The 18,956-nt window shown below is 39.0% G+C and overlaps 1 protein-coding gene across 1 annotated transcript in view; it reads right to left on the bottom strand.

Annotated features, from left to right (window-relative positions):
- adcy2b (adenylate cyclase 2b (brain)) overlaps positions 1–18,956 on the bottom strand; it is a 72,797-nt gene extending 53,841 nt beyond the window's left edge. Inside the window, exons 1-2 of the mRNA XM_088328929.1 lie at positions 18,506–18,956; positions 5,036–5,233 (exon numbers count right to left, since the gene is read on the bottom strand). Coding sequence (XP_088185055.1) covers positions 5,036–5,233; positions 18,506–18,766 — 459 coding nt within the window. The 5' untranslated portion in view covers positions 18,767–18,956. The remainder of the gene's footprint in view (positions 1–5,035; positions 5,234–18,505) is intronic.

The following is an 18,956-nucleotide window of genomic DNA, read 5'->3' as shown; positions in this document are numbered from 1 at the left end:
TTGAACCCACGACAGGTTCCCATGACATGAACTGTGCCGCACAAGCGCTAACCACTGCGCCGCCGTGCTGCCCAGTAATCTCAATGTAATACATTTAAAATAAATAGTGTTCCTATGGTCTAGCCGATGAAGAAATGTGTGTCTTAACTAGAAATGTGAAGAAACACTGCTGTAAACGATCACTCTCCTCAAAATGGAACTTTATCATTCTAGTCTTTCTTTGCTGTCCTGCCCACCCTTTCCTGTTGTGATCGTGAACGTTACCGGCATGTCACCGTTCTGACTAGATGAACTCAGACCTCCCCTGTCACGTTCTTCCGTTGTTTTTTTGTTGGGGCATCTGTCGAGGGGTGACAGATACTTGGCGCATGTGATCTTAGTGTGCATGTGCAATCCAAGACAGAGCAGGCGAAGCCAGAGGAAATGTGAAGCCGGGTATATCGGATTGCCCTAGTGTGCAGGCTAGCTTTAATGCTGTTTGTTTAGAATGGTCTTCAGGAGCCCGTCTGCCGCATGCCGGACTATCAGATAACCTCACCTGTCAAAAAAAATCCAAAGAGTGGAGGGTCGTAACACCTTTACCCCTTCCACAAGATTTAGGGTTCCCGGGATAGATCATATCTAAGTAAAGTTCAAATGTTTTAAATATTGACATGAGCAAGGTCAAGAGGGGGGCGTGCCTAAAAAGCTACCCTTACCAAATGTCCTTGGAGTTGGGCGCGTTTAGTCGGGCAAATCAACCTACCTTTGTCAGGACCAGAACAGAAACAGGACCCACTCGCGTAACGTTTCTCACAAGTTTTATTAGAAGAAAGGGAGGGGGTTACGCCCACGATCCGGGGATTTCTGGACGCGGGAAGCAGGTCGCTCTGAACGCGGAAGTGGGACTTCCGTGGCAAGTGATGGCGGTGTCGGGAACGGAAAAAATGGGTCAGTGGCTGGGATAGAAGAGAAAAAACGTGGTCGGGATTAGAAACACGTTGAAAGCCAAGACGGAGAGTGGACGTGGTCGAGATCAAAAACGGATCGTTATTTGGGACGGGAGAGCAGACATGGTCGAGATCAAAACACGTCGTAATTCAGGACGGGAGAGCAGATGTGGATTGTTCCTGAGTCTTCTGTTAGCGTAACAGCAGAGAAAAACATAAGAACAATACACTGAATGTCCCCATCATTATGGTTGTGGCTTTTCTGGGGTGTTATGACTATTACGAGTGATTCGATGGGCCCCGTGTTCACCTAAGGTAATAATTTCAATATGAAGATATTGAAATATTAATGTTGTTGTACTGTAACATCCATTGCAAGGGGATTTACCTCATGTACCGTCCCTTATCAAGGTTTCTTAATTTTCCTCATGCTGAGGTTTTGAGTTTTTCCCTACCCACATCTATGTTTTGGATCAGGGGTGTAATAAAGTCTGTAATAGTCTGTGCAGCCCTTTGAGACTTCTTGTGATTAAGGGCTATACAAATAACGGGACTTGCTTGACTTGAAATGCATGGTAACTTTGAGATATTTTTTTAAGTTTTGCAGCCCCTTGTTTGCCAATGAGCATACTGGTGTAATAGATCCATGACAATACCCAGGGGTGCAACCCCAGTGACTCAGAGGAGCCCGTGTTCAACCAAGGCAACAATGTCAATATGAAGATACCGAAATGCATGGTAAAAGTGATATCTGTGTTTTAAGTTCTGCAGCTCCTAGTTCACCAATGAACATCCTGATTTAATAGATCCGTAACAATGACCAGGCATGCAACCTCAGTGACCCAGAGGAGCCCGTGTTCATCCAGGGAAACAATGTTAATATGAAGGTATTATTATTAGGTTATGACAAAATCCAGGCTCCATTGTCCCACAGCCTCTGGTTCACCAATAGAGCATCCTGGCATCAGAGATCTGTGACATGATTATGATAGGGGTAAATCTTATTGCTTCCGTGTGATACAGAACCCTGCCCACACTGTGTCGCGTGGTAGCAGTTTAGGTGCCCTTGTCGGGTATAGTCGAAATCCCCCGGCCAGGCAGGAGTAGTTTGTCTCCGTTAGCTTGCCTGGGAGAATTTGATTGCATACAATACAGAGCAAAATAGGCATTTTATGTAGGGTTTCCGTTGCCATGGGAACCAAGAAGGATGACGTCGGAAGTGCTTCCTGTGCATAGGGAGTGCTGTGTCCAGTAAATTTGGTAGAATTGATGCTGGCAGTCCAATTACAGGCATGTCAATCTTCCCTCCTTCTGAAAAACCAGCCTAGTGCATTTTACCTCTGCCGCACTCGCGCCTGAATGCTAATTCGCGCCCCAGCACCTCCAGATAGGAGCCCCAGTCGCTGTCACCTGCCTTTGGCTGCTTCCATTACCGCCCACTACCATGTCTGAGATCGCATATCCCGTGTTGAGCTGCCAGAATTCGCCGCTTTCGTACTTTCAATGCCTAACTAAAGACTCAATCTCTACATGGATCAGTTTTGCAGAGGATAGTGATTCTTCTGCTCTTCTCAGTACAACATTCTATGCTTTTGACATTAAAAAGCGGTAGCTGTTAATGCGTGATCTATTTTCGTGTGTAATTCAGAATCCGTATCGACAATGTTATGAAAAAACAACAATATGTGCTTGTTCAAAACTGGCGGGAGCAAACTTTAACCAATACGGAATTCTAATGAGATCCTTGGAGCCGTTTATTCATACGCAGACTTAGTTTCGCTGTAGATTTAAGTAGTAGTCTTTTTTTAAAATTGTATATATATATATATATATATATATATATATATATATATATATATATATATATATATATATATATATATATATATATATATATATATATATATATATATATATATATATATATATATATATATATCATCTCATCTCATTAGCTGCACCGGGGGTGCTGGAACCCATTATATATATATGTTGTTGTTCAAAGTAAAAAAAAAAAAAACCCTAGGCATTTTAGGGGCGAAGAGTGGTAATCCAACACATAAAATAGTAGTGTTTGTTAGGTTTAATGTTGGAAATCTTTAAGCCTGATTGCGTAGGATGCCAGTTCCTTATTTTGACTGTTATTGTACACCATTTATTGTTTTGTCTATTATGTACTCTTGAGATCATTGTCATCTTGCAGTTCTTTGATAGCCACACCCGTTAGGGCGGATCTGCTATTGTAACCTAGGAGATTTAATAAGAAAGGACTCAGGTGAGAGCTTTTAGAACATATTGGAATTTCTTATCTGAACTTTGAGCTCTCTCCCCTGTTCTCCTTGCAAGGACAAAATCCATTTATTTTAAGTATTTACTAAACTAAATGTATCAATTACCAAACGTAGAAAATTATTAATTTACACACTTTTTTATTAAAACTGACGCAAAATCGCGCTCGTTCAAAAACTCCTGCAGCAAACGAAACATTGCTTGCAGCCTAGCATAACAACATGTGGAGTCATCTCCCTCCAAGCATCCGCTCTCCCCCGAGAGGCGGTCTGGCTCAGAAATTGAATAAAACTCCCGACTAAAAGGTTAATGGCGCTCAATGGGAGTTTGTGCTGCACATATGAGACCAAGCCACACTGGCACACTTCGTCTGCTTGACAGCCACAGTTTTGACTGCTTTTGGGTGCGAAACCAACAAGGCTTCATGTTGCTTTACTTGTTTCTGTTCTTTTAGATGGTTGAGTTATTCACTTTTTTTGCATAATCTCATTTAAGGTAAGAGTTTTTTTCTTTTCTATTTTAAAATCGCTGAATGTCATGCAATTATCTTGCCTCATGGCAGAGGGCAACAGTAAGACAAATTATTCTGATTTGGCGCAAACCTCAAGCCACAACAAAAAAGTTATTGATTATATTCGCAAGCAAACACTAAGTCAAGCCATCCTGTAATTTTTTTCTCATACCATGGACTTTTTTTTTTTTACAATTGAGGATTACCTATTCATTGATTATTTCTTTCAAAAGCAGCAGTATGTGACGTATTACTGTGCTGAGCGTCTTCAGATGCAGAGTGAGGCATGCAATTGTCTTGCCTCATGACAGAGGGCCACAGTAAGAACCTAGGATTCTGATTTGGCCCGTAACAATAGGATTTAGTGATAACATTTGCAAGGTAACAGCAAGTCAAGCAATTCAGTATTTTTTTCTAAATTTTTTTATAATGGAGGATTACATATCTATAGACGGTGTAATTCAAAAGGAGCAGGATGAAATGTATTACTCTCCTGATCGTCTGCAGATGCAGAGTGAGGCATTCAATTCTCTTGCCTCATAGCAGAGGCAATAGTGGGACCACAAATACTGATGCTTTTATTCAAAAGGAGAAGCGCATATTTTATGTATTAGATAAGGTGAGACAATAAAGTTGTTTTTTCTATGCTACAGTTTATATATTGCTGTCTTGCTCTGCCAATCAAATGACGAATAAAATGTAGGTTTATTTATCCTCAAATCTGGCTGTGCTTCACCAGACACTAAACTCATCACATGTCACTATTTCATCCCCCTTTCCCCTTTTATATTCTTGGAGAATCAAAGCCTCATATTTCTCGCCATCGAAAGCCAGCCGTCACAATTTTTGTGTATGGAGGGGAGATAGGTGGAGAGAATCAGCTAAAGGATGATTAATAATTCATATTGATTATGCTCCCACAGGTGGCTTATGATAAAAATATCTCCTGTCATGGAGAAACAGACGTAGAATTGTCAAGCAGGGAGGGGGATCGGTGAGTAAAACGGGAAGAGGGCGGTGGAGGCAGGTGGGTCGAGGATGGGATTTGATGAATTTGTGGAGACAAGGTGCGAGATGGAGAAAATAGGATTCCCGAGATGGGAGTCTGGCGCCGAGGACGAATGTGCCTGACTGCTCCCTTGCTTGCATCAGCCCTAATTAAGACTTGTCACATGAGCAATTCATCCAGACACGCATAATGTGGGTGCACTTTCAAAGACTAAGGTGTAAAAACACAACTTGCATGAATGCAGGTGTGTAATTGACGCGTCACAACGGGTTTTTTTCTCTCTCAAATGGTTTTTACCTGATCCCAGGGACTGAGGATCCCACCGGAGAACATGAACAGGTAACCCATGGTGACCAGACACGCCCATATAAGAAGGGAGAAGAGGCGAAGCATTCGCTTGAAAATGGACTCCACACAGACCAGGATGAAGATTGACAGAAAGAGGAAAAGGGCCGTCGGCACTGTGATGAGAAAGGTCAGGTGGTCCTCTGTGTTCTGGAAATAGAGAAGACAATTTTCAATAAGGAGAGGCTATTAATTGATCATAAAAATATTGCTTTATTAAGCTGATCATTTTGAATCTATTTGTTAGCTTTTCCGGAGGTTTTATTAGGTTCACTAGATCAGGGGTGACCAACCGTTTTCATGCTGAGATCTACTTCTTGTTACTAATTAGCACAAAGGCTTGTACTATCTCCATGTATGCCGATCCAGCATGCATCTTGCACCCTGCCACTATGTGCCGGACTGTTTCAGGGCCAATTTCGCAAAATCTGCATCTTAGGTGTGATCTTCTCAGGTAGATCCTGGCCTCTACAGTTCTTGTGCTAATGGCCTGTTCTTGTGCTGCCATGATCAGAGCCTCGGTGCTGTCAGTCCTGCATTTTCCAGTCACTAGAAGGATTTCTTTATGTCAGCCACATCCTCTATCTGACAATGATTAAGTCCATGAATGGGCTTGTCCCTCCAGGTTGTCTGGTCCCCGACCTCTACACTTTCATCAGGCTTCTGCTTCCTGAATCATTCACTTTGTTTTATGTTACCTTGGATTTTGATGTCCCATCTTGGACCGTGGCATCGATGCTGACTAGCCTCAGGACTTGGGTTGGACCCCTCTGTTCATGGTAAGGAGCTTTCTTGTCTTGATGTCAGCAGCTTCTATCTCCTTTCTTAAACAGCTTATGATACCTGCGGGGTGTCTGATGACTAGCGGTGTGTACTTGTTGATGGCTCGAACCTTGTTTTTACCATTCAGGTCAGTTTTCAGAACCTGACTTATTGTAAATATTTGGTTGTGTTTGACTTTCTTGTGGCCTCTTTATTATTAACATTACCCTGTGGGATACCAAGATACTTGTAGCTGTCCTGTATACTATATCACCTAGGTTGCCTACTGGTAGGTTGGTCCATCCATTTAAAAAAAAAAAATCACGTACCTTAATTTGAAAACAACTACCTAATAGGACTGAGAGGTAGAGTCTCACCTACAGTTCATATTTGGAAGGAATTATTTTAAAAAGGAAGCTTTTTCTATTTGTCTGTTTTGAATGGTAAAATAGGTTGTTCCGCAAGAATGGCAGTCAATCAATCATAACAACTATGTCATTTCATTTAGTGTCTGCCACGAGAGCACATACTGGGAAGCAATTTCTTCCAAAGCGAACACAAAAGATCTATGTTTCAGAGGCCTTTGTTCATATACCTGTACAAGGGATAGAAAAGCATCGAATGAATCCTTGGTGATAATAATTAGAGCCATTATTCCAAAACGGAAGACATACAAAAGATGATTGATAACCCTTGGTCAGTCAAACGCTTCTGACAGTGGTCCTGAGAAAAGTAAGCCTCAAAGTACACAGAAAGAAGTTATTGAATATGATGTAAAAGCCCCCGACATTCATCGAATAGCACACTTATTATCATCCATGGCAATTCAAAAAACTCTCTGCCATTCTTTTACTTCGGACTTGACAACTAAACTCAAGTTAACAGCAGAAAAGTGCCCACTTTTTTGCATGCCGATGAGGGCAACTGTTCCTCTCACAATATGACAAAAACTGATGAACAGACTGCACGCAGATCGGTGAACAGACAGACGGTCTGAGCCCGGGAATGTGCTACAGCATCACTTCTGTTCCCTGCGTGGTCAAAGTCAGCAATTTTGACACGCACACATACACTCAGCGTCCAATTAATGCACTTGAAACATTTGGCTAAGCAGAATTTTCGCACCGCCAAATTAACTTCCTTGTGTGAAGCTATCACATGTCAGCAGAGGTGGCGAAAGTACTAAAAATCAGTACTTGGAGGAAAAAAAGGAAGCAGTGATAAAACTCCTAAACTGAACTAAAAGTAAAAACTTCATTATGAATTTTATTGGAATACGTAATAAAAAAATATTAAGCATAAATAGTTGTTCTGATGGCATAAAAGTCTAAGCTAGTTCTAGCTTTTGGTCTTATCTCTTTCACTGTATAATTATGACAAAAATACCAAAACCTTAACTTATTAAACAAACACTGTGCTCCTAAATTTAAAAGGGACGTTGCGTAATATTTGACCACTAATAGCCGCTGCATTGTGTGAAAAACAGAAAACGAGTGCTACAAGAGACTACCACTTATTATTTACCGCCCTTTCAGCCCCAGCTGCCACTCATTCCCTAATTAGCCCTCCTCCTATTTAAGCACGTCATTCACGTCATTTAAGTCTGTCAGCGAACATCAGCGCATGCAAGGCAAGCACTTTTGACTCTGGCTCCTGTTTTGATCCCGACCTGTTTCCACCATTTTTCTTCTTATTTTTTTGCCCAACATTTTTGAGCTCCTTGGGTACCCGTAGCAGCAAGATGTCAAACATTTGTATCAGGTCCCTTTAGGTGAAGCTCATGTTATCTAAAATAAATGCAAATTTCTTCACCTACGAGTATAAAAAATGCACGTTTATATATTAGTTTATGTGTTTTTGCTTGTCATTTAAATCAACCAGTGAAAGCTGTCGGGCCCTGCTGTTGAACAGAAGAGTGTGATATGGCCGCTTTCATGTGTCCTGTTTCATCTGGAGGGACGAAAGCATAATCAACTTGGGTGCCGAGGTGCTTAACGTGTTTGGGTATTGGGGCATTTGGGTTGGCCATGGTCCAAAAACGTTTGTGTGTTTTTTGCTCCTTTTTTCCTTTTTATTTTCTTTGTTTTTGTATGTGTTTGTCTTGCTGTTGGTCAACCCTCTTGAGGGATATGACCAGGGTAGATTGATATATAGATAGATTTAAATCAATAGTTTTTTCCTCATGATTTGCGTTTTTTTATACAACTAGGAGCCACTAATTAATACTCAAGGTCCCTCTAGACTTTTACTGTGAGGTGAAAATCATTTTGAAAGCACGTTATAAGAAAAAGTATTCTCTGTATCTCCCATTTTTTTTGCAATTCAAAATAAAAAAATAAAAATGCCAATTCGTATTTTAATACGCTCAAATGTCATTCCAGTTTCCACCTGGTACGTTGGATTTTGGGCTATATCTTGTACAATCAGGAACAGAATTGAATTAATAATATAGACTAGGGTTGTGTTTAGTCTATCCAATGTGGTCCAAATGTATTCAAAAAATGGACATCGTCATTTTTACCTTGGTTATATGTGGTCCAAATTTAGTCCCCAAAAAGTCATTGTTTACAAGTCTTGAATAAGGCCTTTTTGTCAATTCTTCCTGACTGGGCAGAGAACAGCTGATTATTTCTGTGCTATGTGGATGACTCTGTAAGGTTTTGTTGTCTGGAGCAGTGTTCCCAGCTTTCCACACCGTGATTCTGTAAGCTCTCTACTATGGATCAACAGAAGACCCCAGATGCTTCTGTTTCAGTTTGTTTTTCCTGAGCTGGGAGAGTTTCTCCACCAGGATCTCACGAATAAAGGTGTTAAACGCTGAGCTGAGTCCAGGAAGAGCATCCAGACAAAGCTGCGTCGATACTTCAAGTGGCTTAGCACAGTGTGAAGTGCGCCGTTTATGGCATCACTAGTTTAGCGGCTTGGCCTGCATGGCAATCTATTCGGGTCTAGAGTGAAGGTTAGGGAATCTTTGATGCGCTGTAACACCAACCTCTTAAAGTACTTCAGGATATCAGGTGTAAATGCAACAGGCCTGTAGTTGAGTGACTGGTTGACGATTGCATTGAAAGGTTTTGGTGTAGAGGATACATGCCTAGTTGTGCCTCCAGTGATTAATTCAACAAACTTGGCGAGAATAGCTGAGGCCCCAAAACTGGAATGAGTGCAAAGATGAAGTTTTCTTAAGTGTATTGGCGTAACACAGCTTCCTTCCGTAACGTAGTATGAGTCACGGTCTGGCACCGGGTTCCCGCGGGATTCGACTAATGACGCCACTGCGCTCTTTTCTAGTTCAAGTGCAAAAAGGAGTTGAGATGAGAATGAAAGTGAGCCTCCACGCTTTCAAAGTAAATTTCGATAAAGCGAACCTTTTTGTGCAAATGTCTGCATTATGTACATTTCTGAGTGGAACCTCTTTACTCACCCCACCAATATGGCTCTTGAGAGTATTTCCATTTGCTCTACAAACTAGGTCAAGAAGTAGGTCATAAATTTGCATTCCATCAAACTAATAGCACAAGTGCTCCAGTAATATTGAACTCAAATGACTATGAACTATTTCAAATACTTTCATACTTGGTATTTTGATTGTTGGACTATGTAAAAGACACAGCCATCCATGGTAAATAACAAAGGTAGAATTTTGACATTTTGACTCGTTTGTTGTGTTTGAATGCCCCTAGGGGAGAATTTCAAATGTTAAAGTGTGAGTAGATGAATGGTTCAAGTGGTCGAATAGAAAGATACGAGAGTCGTGTTAACAAAGGTAGCATCAACCCCTAACCTGAAGCTCTTTTTTGTGGCTAGCTAAATAGTAATTAATGCCATTTTTTAAGAATTAAAAGTAATAAGATGCAGAAAAATATTAATTTAAAGGAACAATATGTATTATTTAGTGCCTTCTAGTGGTAAAAAAATGTTCTATAACTGAAAAAAACAAAACAAATATTCATTTAAATAATAAAAGAAAATAACCCCCAGACAGACACGTTGAAAGTTTAGTAGACACTCAAAAAAGAGATATAATATCAATGGATTTTGAACCTGCAAGAAAAACAGTATAGAACCCAAACGTCAAGAAATTCCAACCTCTACTAAAAGACCCCCCCTAGCCTTTTATTTTCTATTAAATCTCCCAGGTGAAAAACACAGATCTACCCCAAAACGTGTGGAATCAGTGCAGTTCTATTCTATTCTAAATATTAACCTCAGGAAAAGATGTTGGCAACCCAATTTATATGTATAAATATATATAAATATATATATATATATATATATATATATATATATATATATATATATATATCTTAACTTTGTGTTTGGCCATATAGTTATAATTTGCCGTTATTTTTGAAAAACCGCCAGGGAGAGTCATTTTGGAGCCGCATGCAGGTCCAGAGCCTTTTGTTTCTGATCCCTTTTGTAACCCCACATTTCAGTGCAATCACCGATTGAAGTCAAAGTTTAGAATCAGCATTATAAAATAAATAGATAAATAATTATACTACAGGAACACAACAATAATTTATCATCTCAAAATACATTATTTTGCGTTCTTCCTAGTGAAATGACAGCATAGGGAATCTGCAGATCAATAGGAACAAATCTTTAAAAGTAGATGCGTGTACTAATAATCCTACAGTGTTCCAATTATCAGCATGAGGTCAATTCAATATAAAAAGCTGAACTAAATGTTGAACGTGGGGGGGTTTGAGTTTTGAGTGGTGTCCATCTCTATTGATTTGTCAAAGTGTGCCGCCCACAAACACTATTCAATGAACATGGCAACCTGTTGAGAGTATAATTGGACTCTGCATGTCAACAAATCCAACAATTTGAAAGAATTTATTTTTGTCCTGAAAAGTGCAGATAACGTGGAAAAGGAAATGAGACATTTCCTTGGACAAGCACACCCAAACGACAGGCACGTACTGCCAGTGTTCATTCATTTTTGGAGCATTTGCGCCGCCTTGGTAAACTTTCTGAGGAATTGCTGATTAAGAAAATATATACAGTATACACACTACCGTTCAAAAATATGGGGTGATCCAGATAATTTTGTGTGTTCCAAAAAGTCAGACTTTTATGTAACGAATGAGTTGTCCACTGGCCTTATTATTTTGCCCATGTCAATCTCTTCTTTTTGTTTCTTTTTCTTTGCCAATCTACCTTGAAGGCCATCATATCTGACCTCTTCACTGTAGATGCTGACACTGGTGCTTTGCAGGTACCATCTAGCCAAGCTGCTATCTGATAATCTGTAAGGCATCCATTTGTCAAATTAGAGACTTTAATGTACTGGCCCTCTTGCTTGGTTGTGGAGATGGGCCTCACAATGCTCTTTGTATTGGTTGGAGCCTATTTGTTGTATTCTCTGAAGAGAGTAGTACACACTGTTGTAGGAGAACTTCAGTTTCTTGACAATTTCTTGCATGGTGTACCCTTATTTTCTAAAAACATAATAGACTATTGAATTTTCATACGAAAGTTTTTCTGGCCAATCTGAAAGTTTAATCGCACCTACAAATGTGATGCTCCGGATACAGTACTAGCTCATAGGAAGGTCAGCCCAATAGTTTCTCTAGCCAGCTGTTTTTTTCAGCATTGCTGATATTAATGCACAAGGTTTTTTGAATCATCCACTAGCCTTCTAACAAAATTAGCAAACACAATGTACTAATAGAACACCGGAGTGCTGGTTTCTGGAAATGGGCCTCTCTGCACCTATGTAGATATTGTGTTTAAAACAGACATTTGCAGCGAATATAGTCAATGTTACGTACTAATTGTATGAATAACATTCACGATATCATGTGAAATGGAGCGATTTTGGAAACGAGAATCCATAAATTGTGAAGTTAAGAAAGAAAGAACTTCAACAATGAATAAATATAACAATTTAATACATTTTTAATTTTATATTTTTATGATGACCAGAGAGGTACAGCCTCATCTGCCTCCCCTGACTGCGCATCACCGAAACTAAAAAAAATACAATTCTGACCCTACTGGCAGACAATTTTGCACAGTTAAAAGTGTATTTTTTTATTAAAGATATTTCATCGTTTTTTTCTGAAATCAAAACATGTGATATAAAACAAGCAAACTAACCTAGAAGTTGGTACTTTTTTGCTGAATATAAGAAATATTTCCTCACAAGATTAGAAAATAAACTAAAATATGAAAAACAATCGAATATAGCTCCTTTTTAAGTATACATTTAGTCATTTTACAAGAAAAACAAGATTAAACATGTTCAAATATGAAAAAAAGGATATTTAAAACAGCCAGCATTTCCTGCCCATGAGTTAAGAATTCATTTTTTCTTGTGCATAAACATTATAGAGAAACTATACTGCCACAAATCTATTTCCCCTAACCTTTTTCCAACCACTGACTCTGCTAAAACCTCGAAAGACCCACAACTTATTCACAAGAAGTGCCCAGACCTTTCATGTGTATAATAAAGATTTGAAACCCCAATATGTTCATTTGTAATCAAAAGATTAATGATTCATATATGTATCATGTTTCATGCCAGAGAATGGATTTAATTGTGTGAAAATTTGCCTATTATCAACAATTATTATAATCAACCATTCGGAGAACTATATTTTGAAAAGCATCGACAGAACTTAAACTAGTCACAGGATACATCTGCGGTGACTGACGTCACCCGGCTTTAAAAGAGAGAAGCGAATACCTTTCTCGCTCTTTTTCTTCACACGCGCTCGAGTGGGAGGCCTCGCCGGCCTGTGCCCCCTCCGGACAATGGTGACCAAGAAGGCCGAAATCCACTTATTGGTCGCCTTAGCCAGGAAACATGGCAAAACCCAGCCATGTATCTCCCATGTATGCACAATGAAATTGACTAAATGGATGTAGAGACTTTCATGAGGATGAGGGTGGTTTATATAAGGCCACCCCCTACCACCTGTATTTTCCCTTATATAATGCTTTGTCTAACCCAAAGGTAGGCAAAATAGGATTTCACAACAAACTGTTTTGGTGCTGGGTATGAATATCATTATGAAACGCTACGAAAAAAATCCCTGATCATTTAAATGAGTTGATTATCTTAAAACCGGGTTTATTGATGAGTACTGTTAACCTGTTACATAATTCTTTCCCCCTACCCCCTTGCTAACACCACGAGTGTTTGTGTTAACAACGTTTTTATTCATTTGTTTGATTCAATTTTCCTTGTCATGTCAATAAAACGTAGTTTGTCAGAATCAAACCATGTCGATTATGTGTTTGAGGGTCTATTTTAGTTTTCTTGTTTGACAGAAATGCAAAATTCGATCATTTATAGTTAAAATACAATATGTTTATGTTTTATATATGTTAAGAGTATCACTTCCTTTGTGATAAATGCTAAACACAAAATGAGGCTATTTAAACCAATTTGTGTGGGAAAACATGAGCGTTACGGGGTGGCCAAAAGCGGTAACTACAGAATTAGATTCTGAATATAATTATAAAAATATAATTTATTTAAATTTTCTCAACAACAGTCTTACTCCATTGGCAGAAAATTGTGCTAAATTTAAGTGTATTTTTTCTTTTTTCAAGATACTTTTTGATGTTTATGATTGAAATAAATGAAATGAAATCAAATAAAACAAGCAGGATTGCCTTATCTAGTAGACATAAGATAATTTTGCTTATTTGAAGAAACATTTTTGCGTAAGATTAAAAAAAAATACTCAGTAAATCAAGAGATGAGACATTTTCTTTCCACCAAGATTCCATTTTCTTACTTTAAAATTATACTTATGAAGCACTATGCTATTGATCTAGTTGGAAAAACAAGAATCGATTGTTTTTTTTTCTACGGAGGAAAAAGATCATTATGGAGGTGACATTACTACAAGTGCACCTCAGTAATGATGCACACGCCACAAGAGATAAAATAACAAAACACAAGTGTGCATGCTTTTGTGTGTAATTCCAATTTAAAAAGGGGGGAAAAAATCACTTCATGAACAATGCCTCGTGTTTACGGTCCTAACAATAGCTTTCGCTTGACAAAAGCATCGACGCCTGCGTAGCCGTGAACTGCGCTCTTGCAATCCACTTGGAAACTGTCGTTTATAAAGCGGCACTTCACAATTTTTTTAGCTGGCTGCACATTAGAATTACACACTCTATGGGCTGTACTAATGTTTTAGTTTTGTTATGAAAAAGAAAAATAGACATCCGTCTATCGATTATATAAACTGTGCCAACTCTCGTAAATGTTTTTTTCCCAGTTAAAGCTTTGGGTAAAATCCAGTTTAATATTTGAAACTGCTTCAACTCTACAAAGGACTTTTTGGAAGGGGAATAAGAAAATGCTAATTTTCACAAGGAGTAATTATGAACAAGATCTTCACTTTATTTGTTTTATTTTTTGCTGTGTAATCCGAAACAGCTTCATCAAACAAAATACGTTATTAAATATACTGCCCTACCTCATGAGCAAATCATTAGTATAAAAAAAGAAAAATATAGTAATCTGCTGCCACTTACTGGTATGGATTATTGTTACAGTTACTCGGCTGATCACTAGAAGAAAACACAAGTAGTAAACAATGGCAAGCTTTTTTTTTTCTCGGATAATATTTTAGGATTTTTGTTGTTGTTGCACACGAGACAAGGTGTCACGGCACACTAGTAGAAAAACACTAGTTTAATTTAACCTAACTTGATTATTTTCCGGCAATTACTTGTCAGCTTTGTAGAAAACTCATTATGATCTTTAAATACCCAGTGTGTAATATTTGACCACCAGATGGCACTGTGATGTCCGGTGCGAGCTAAGGCCTGTGTCACAGAGTACAGCGTGGCGGCTGGATGAAAGACGACCTTAAAGTGGATTCCACTGTGTAAAAGAAATACAAAAATCTTGACCTATGATTTTTTTATAAAAATAACATAGGTATGATATGTATTTTAGCCTAGAATTCAAATCAATGTTTTAATTACTGAATAAAAGATATTTATACCACTAGGAGGCCCTAAATATGACACACTTTCCCTTTAATATTCTCCCTTCAACAATAAAAGACCAGATGGTTCTCCATTGAATAATTGAAATTTTCCCTGGCAAATCGGATTATTGCCTGCATTTAAATGTACTCACTGTCGTCTTAAAACAATGTGTCAATGTCAAACTAGGAAAGTTTTTTAATTTCTGCATTCAAAATGTTCGATAATAAAACAAAAGCAGGAAAATGATGTTTAAGTCACCTGTTTGAAAATGTATCGTATTATTTTGTATTTTTGTGAACAGGCGTTCGTGTGTCGAAGGGATCTGTGCATCATAAATAACTTGCCAATAACTGATTATGACTAGTTGAGAAAGACAGACTATTTTTCAGTTGGTGTCTATAATTTTGAACATTTCACCACGCCGGACACGTTTTGTCTGAAAAGTAGGGAGACAGTTATGAGGAGAGCAAAAAGACCATTAAGGAAAGGTTTGAAATATATAAAACACACTTTCTACGTTAATAGTGGGTAAAAAAATATATGTTTTCTGATTTTGATATTTTAATAAAGAAATTCCTGTTTTGCTCGATGGAAACTAAAGAGTACAAAAATATGATTAAAAAAATGTTTTTTTAATATTGCCATTTTATATATGGTTAAATTATGCATTCTTCCACAAACACATAATTCTGATATGAAACAAAAGGACATCTTTGTGTCATGATTGCCCTATTTGGATCACCTGTGGCAGCTTGATTGGCGCCAACAGCCCGGACAAGCTGATTGGTGGCCAAACCCTTCTTAAGCCCCTGTCTTCAGTTCAGACTTTGTCAGATCGTTGTGAGCTGTTGTGTTTCACTCAGTGAGCATTCCCGTCCGATTCCGTCCCTGTTTAACCTGTTTTCTGCTGGATCCCCGTTTTCGACCCATTTCTGAACCTAACTACGCCTGTTCTGCCTCCCGCCTGCCTACGACCACTATTACGAACTCGACATCGCCTCTGATCTCCAGCCCTGGTCAAATGACGTGCCATTCCCGCCTGCCTTCTTCTGACACGGAAGTGTCACCCCCGCCTTGCTCTCCGCCAGTCCTCGGATCAAGCAATCAAGCAAGCCTTACTCTCACTCTCTTTCAATAAAATCTGAGTAACGCATGCAATTGAGTCCTGTGTCCGTTCTGGTATGTGACACTTTGTACTTTGAACGTTTTCTGTGTAGGGCTTACAGAATTGTGAAGTGTTTCCAAGTGCCCTTCAAGCGGTGGAGCTACATCAACCGAAATACGTGTTTACATCAATCCACCACGGATGACACCACCCCCAAAATTTGTTCTATTCTTCAAGAGGATAACACATTCCACGGTCAGAGGCTCAAGTTCATTCAACTTTTGAAAAGTCGTGCGTTATCACGAGAGCTGATGCTTGACAGAGGGATTCCTTTCCCAGCAGAATTCATTCCCAACAGCACAGAGGTTGTTGGCTGGGCGGCTTTACGTGGAACAACATGGTGGGCAATAGTCTCAAAGGGCCGTACAGACAACCATTGCACTGTCCCCTGATCTGAAACCTACATGAGGGCAAGGAAAAACTCAATATCCGGTCCAAGTGCTGGTACAATAGCTCAAAATGCATGCACCGTGCAACAACCAAGCTCATCTTTCTCCCTCAAGGAAAAGAACACAAGAGTATGAGGTCAATATCACTCATGAGCTATTGAATATAAGTGTGTCTAAAGCCGGGATTTAAAAAAAATCCACTGAGGTTGTAGATCGAATCAAATAGGGAAAAGCATTTCACAGCACCAAAGCCTTAATGGAGAGCGCTCTTGAACCTACGGATTTCTTCCTGGCTCTTGGAATCACCAGTGTTTTCCAAGAAAAGGTTTCGAACATTTAAACATGCATTTTTTAAATGCTCGTAGGTAATGTTTTTAAAATCTATTTTACATAGAATGAGGCTCACTAAGAGGGTGCTGACATGATTGTCTGGGTTTTACAGATTCCACTCAAGCATTCACACCTCGGGACAATTTGGACCGGTCAATCAACCTGACATGAATGTTTATGGAATGTGTGCTTAAATGGAAGTGCCCGGAGGAAACCCACGCAAGCACGGGGAGAACATAGCTATTATTCAATCAGCCCAAATTAAAGACAGTTTAGCAAAATTCCATGAAGTCTCTGAATTTGTGGAAAGGAATCACCCGGAAAAAAGTCTTGACAGGTTGGGCTATTGCTACGTCTACTTCGCGCATTTCCGATGAATTGTCAAAAGCTGGCAAAAACAGACCTCATTAGATCTGCTTTTCAATAACCGGGAGGCAAAAAAGTAAATTAATGTTTTTATATTTTCCTTTATTCTTCTTTTTTTTACATAATGTGCCTCTCGTTTTATGTTTATTGTGCGGTAATTTAATTTTAACATGCATTTGTTTTTTTCTCTTTTGTTATTTATTAAAAATATCTACTCTACTTTTGCAGAGCTTAGAATGGATTAGCGCATTTTTATACAAAACGCGTCTCTACTTACGAAGTATTCAGTTTACGAAACTACTCCCAGAACAAATGAAATTCGTAAGTAGAGGTACCACTGCAAACCCGCGGGAAAAAGGGTGAGCCCTAGGGACAGCTGAGGTGCCCGCAGACCTGTTTTAAAATAGCTCACCAGTGCTGGGTCATTGTATTTTCTAGTAAAATGATTTGTTTTTAGTGGTTGACTGAGTATATTTCACCCTGCTTCCAATAATTAACCTGGTAATAACATGGTAACAACATAGTAATAATATGATAAGCTGTTCTATTAGAAATGCATATCAAACAGTTAGCCCCAATTAGTAACAAAAATTAGCTCCCACCTTAAAAGAAGGTAGGATACACTACACAATACAGTGACATTGAGTGGTCAAATATTACACAGTGTCCCAGAATAAGCAATAGAGATGCCATAAGAGTTATAAAAAGCATCAAAGCTGGAGGTATAAAAGTAACCACAAAGATGTCCTCATGCACACTGTGAACGCCAAGCAGTCAACTTCTAAACAAAGTGGTTTATTTTTAATCAAGCCATCTAATTTAAACTGTAAATTGATTTTAGATCGTTAAAAGTTCTTGTATTGTATCATTTATTTATGACACTGAAGAGTGTATATTTTTTTGAATTAGTATTTCTTTGTTTCGCAGTTTTTTCAAGGATTTTGTGTTATTGTTTTACTTTTAATTTGGTGTGTAAAAGATATTTTTCAGTTTCATAATGATTTTTGGTATGTAATAGTAAATAGTTTACCAGTAATTTCTATTTTGTGTGTTTTCAGGGATCCTGTGTTTCACTTTATATTTGTTATTCATGACAGAAGAGATTACTCTTGCATTTCATGGTTTTTCCTTGCACTGAAAAGTAAAAAAATAATAATTTGGGATAGGCTCCACCAGCTCTGCAACCCCAGTGAGGATAAGTGGTGCAGAAAATGGATGTAAGGGAGAAACCAATATAAAAATAACATAAGAAAATACGGTAAGAAAAAAATGGGAACAAAAATCAATGGAAAAAAATAAAATTCAAATAAATGCAAAAACATAACTCAACATGAAACATAAATAATAAAATAAAAAGAAATAATGAAACAAACAGCCAGCGCCAAAGCAGACATCACAAAAAAGTTATTTCATTTCAAGTTAGCCCTCACTAACCAGACCCGATGCAAAGAATACAACCAGCAGCGCCAGGCAGGTTCCCATGACGATAAGCAGCAGGAAAACGATGAGCGGATGCTGCTGGCTCATCCTGTAGTACGACTCGTACAGCCAGTCTTGCCTCTTCTCGCCCTCTTCGCCCGCCTGGAAGCCCGGGCAGCCCTCGAACCCCAGACCCTCGGGCCCCTCGCCGATCTCGGCCCCATCGCTCTTCTCCAGAAGGTAGCGTCGGCGGGTCCACAGAGCTTCCTCCCACATGGGTGCACGCCTCTAGAGGGGGGCGTCAGCTGGAACGTGGGAAGGGGAGGGTCACCTGAAAGAAGTTTGTCTTGGATGGGCTTGATGCACAAATGAGTGGATGGAGATGCAGGCACTTCTTCTCCCTCACATCCTTTCAGGACAGCATCTTTTCGGAGGAGCTTCCGTTCCTTCTCAGTTCTTAGTCCTC

Source organism: Urocampus carinirostris, chromosome 2 (assembly GCF_059441175.1).
Source record: "Urocampus carinirostris isolate Australia breed hairy pipefish chromosome 2, RoL_Ucar_1.0, whole genome shotgun sequence".
NCBI classification, from domain to species: Eukaryota; Metazoa; Chordata; class Actinopteri; order Syngnathiformes; family Syngnathidae; genus Urocampus; species Urocampus carinirostris.
Note: the sequence above shows the minus strand (reverse complement) of the source record. Positions and strands in the feature narration are given on the sequence as shown.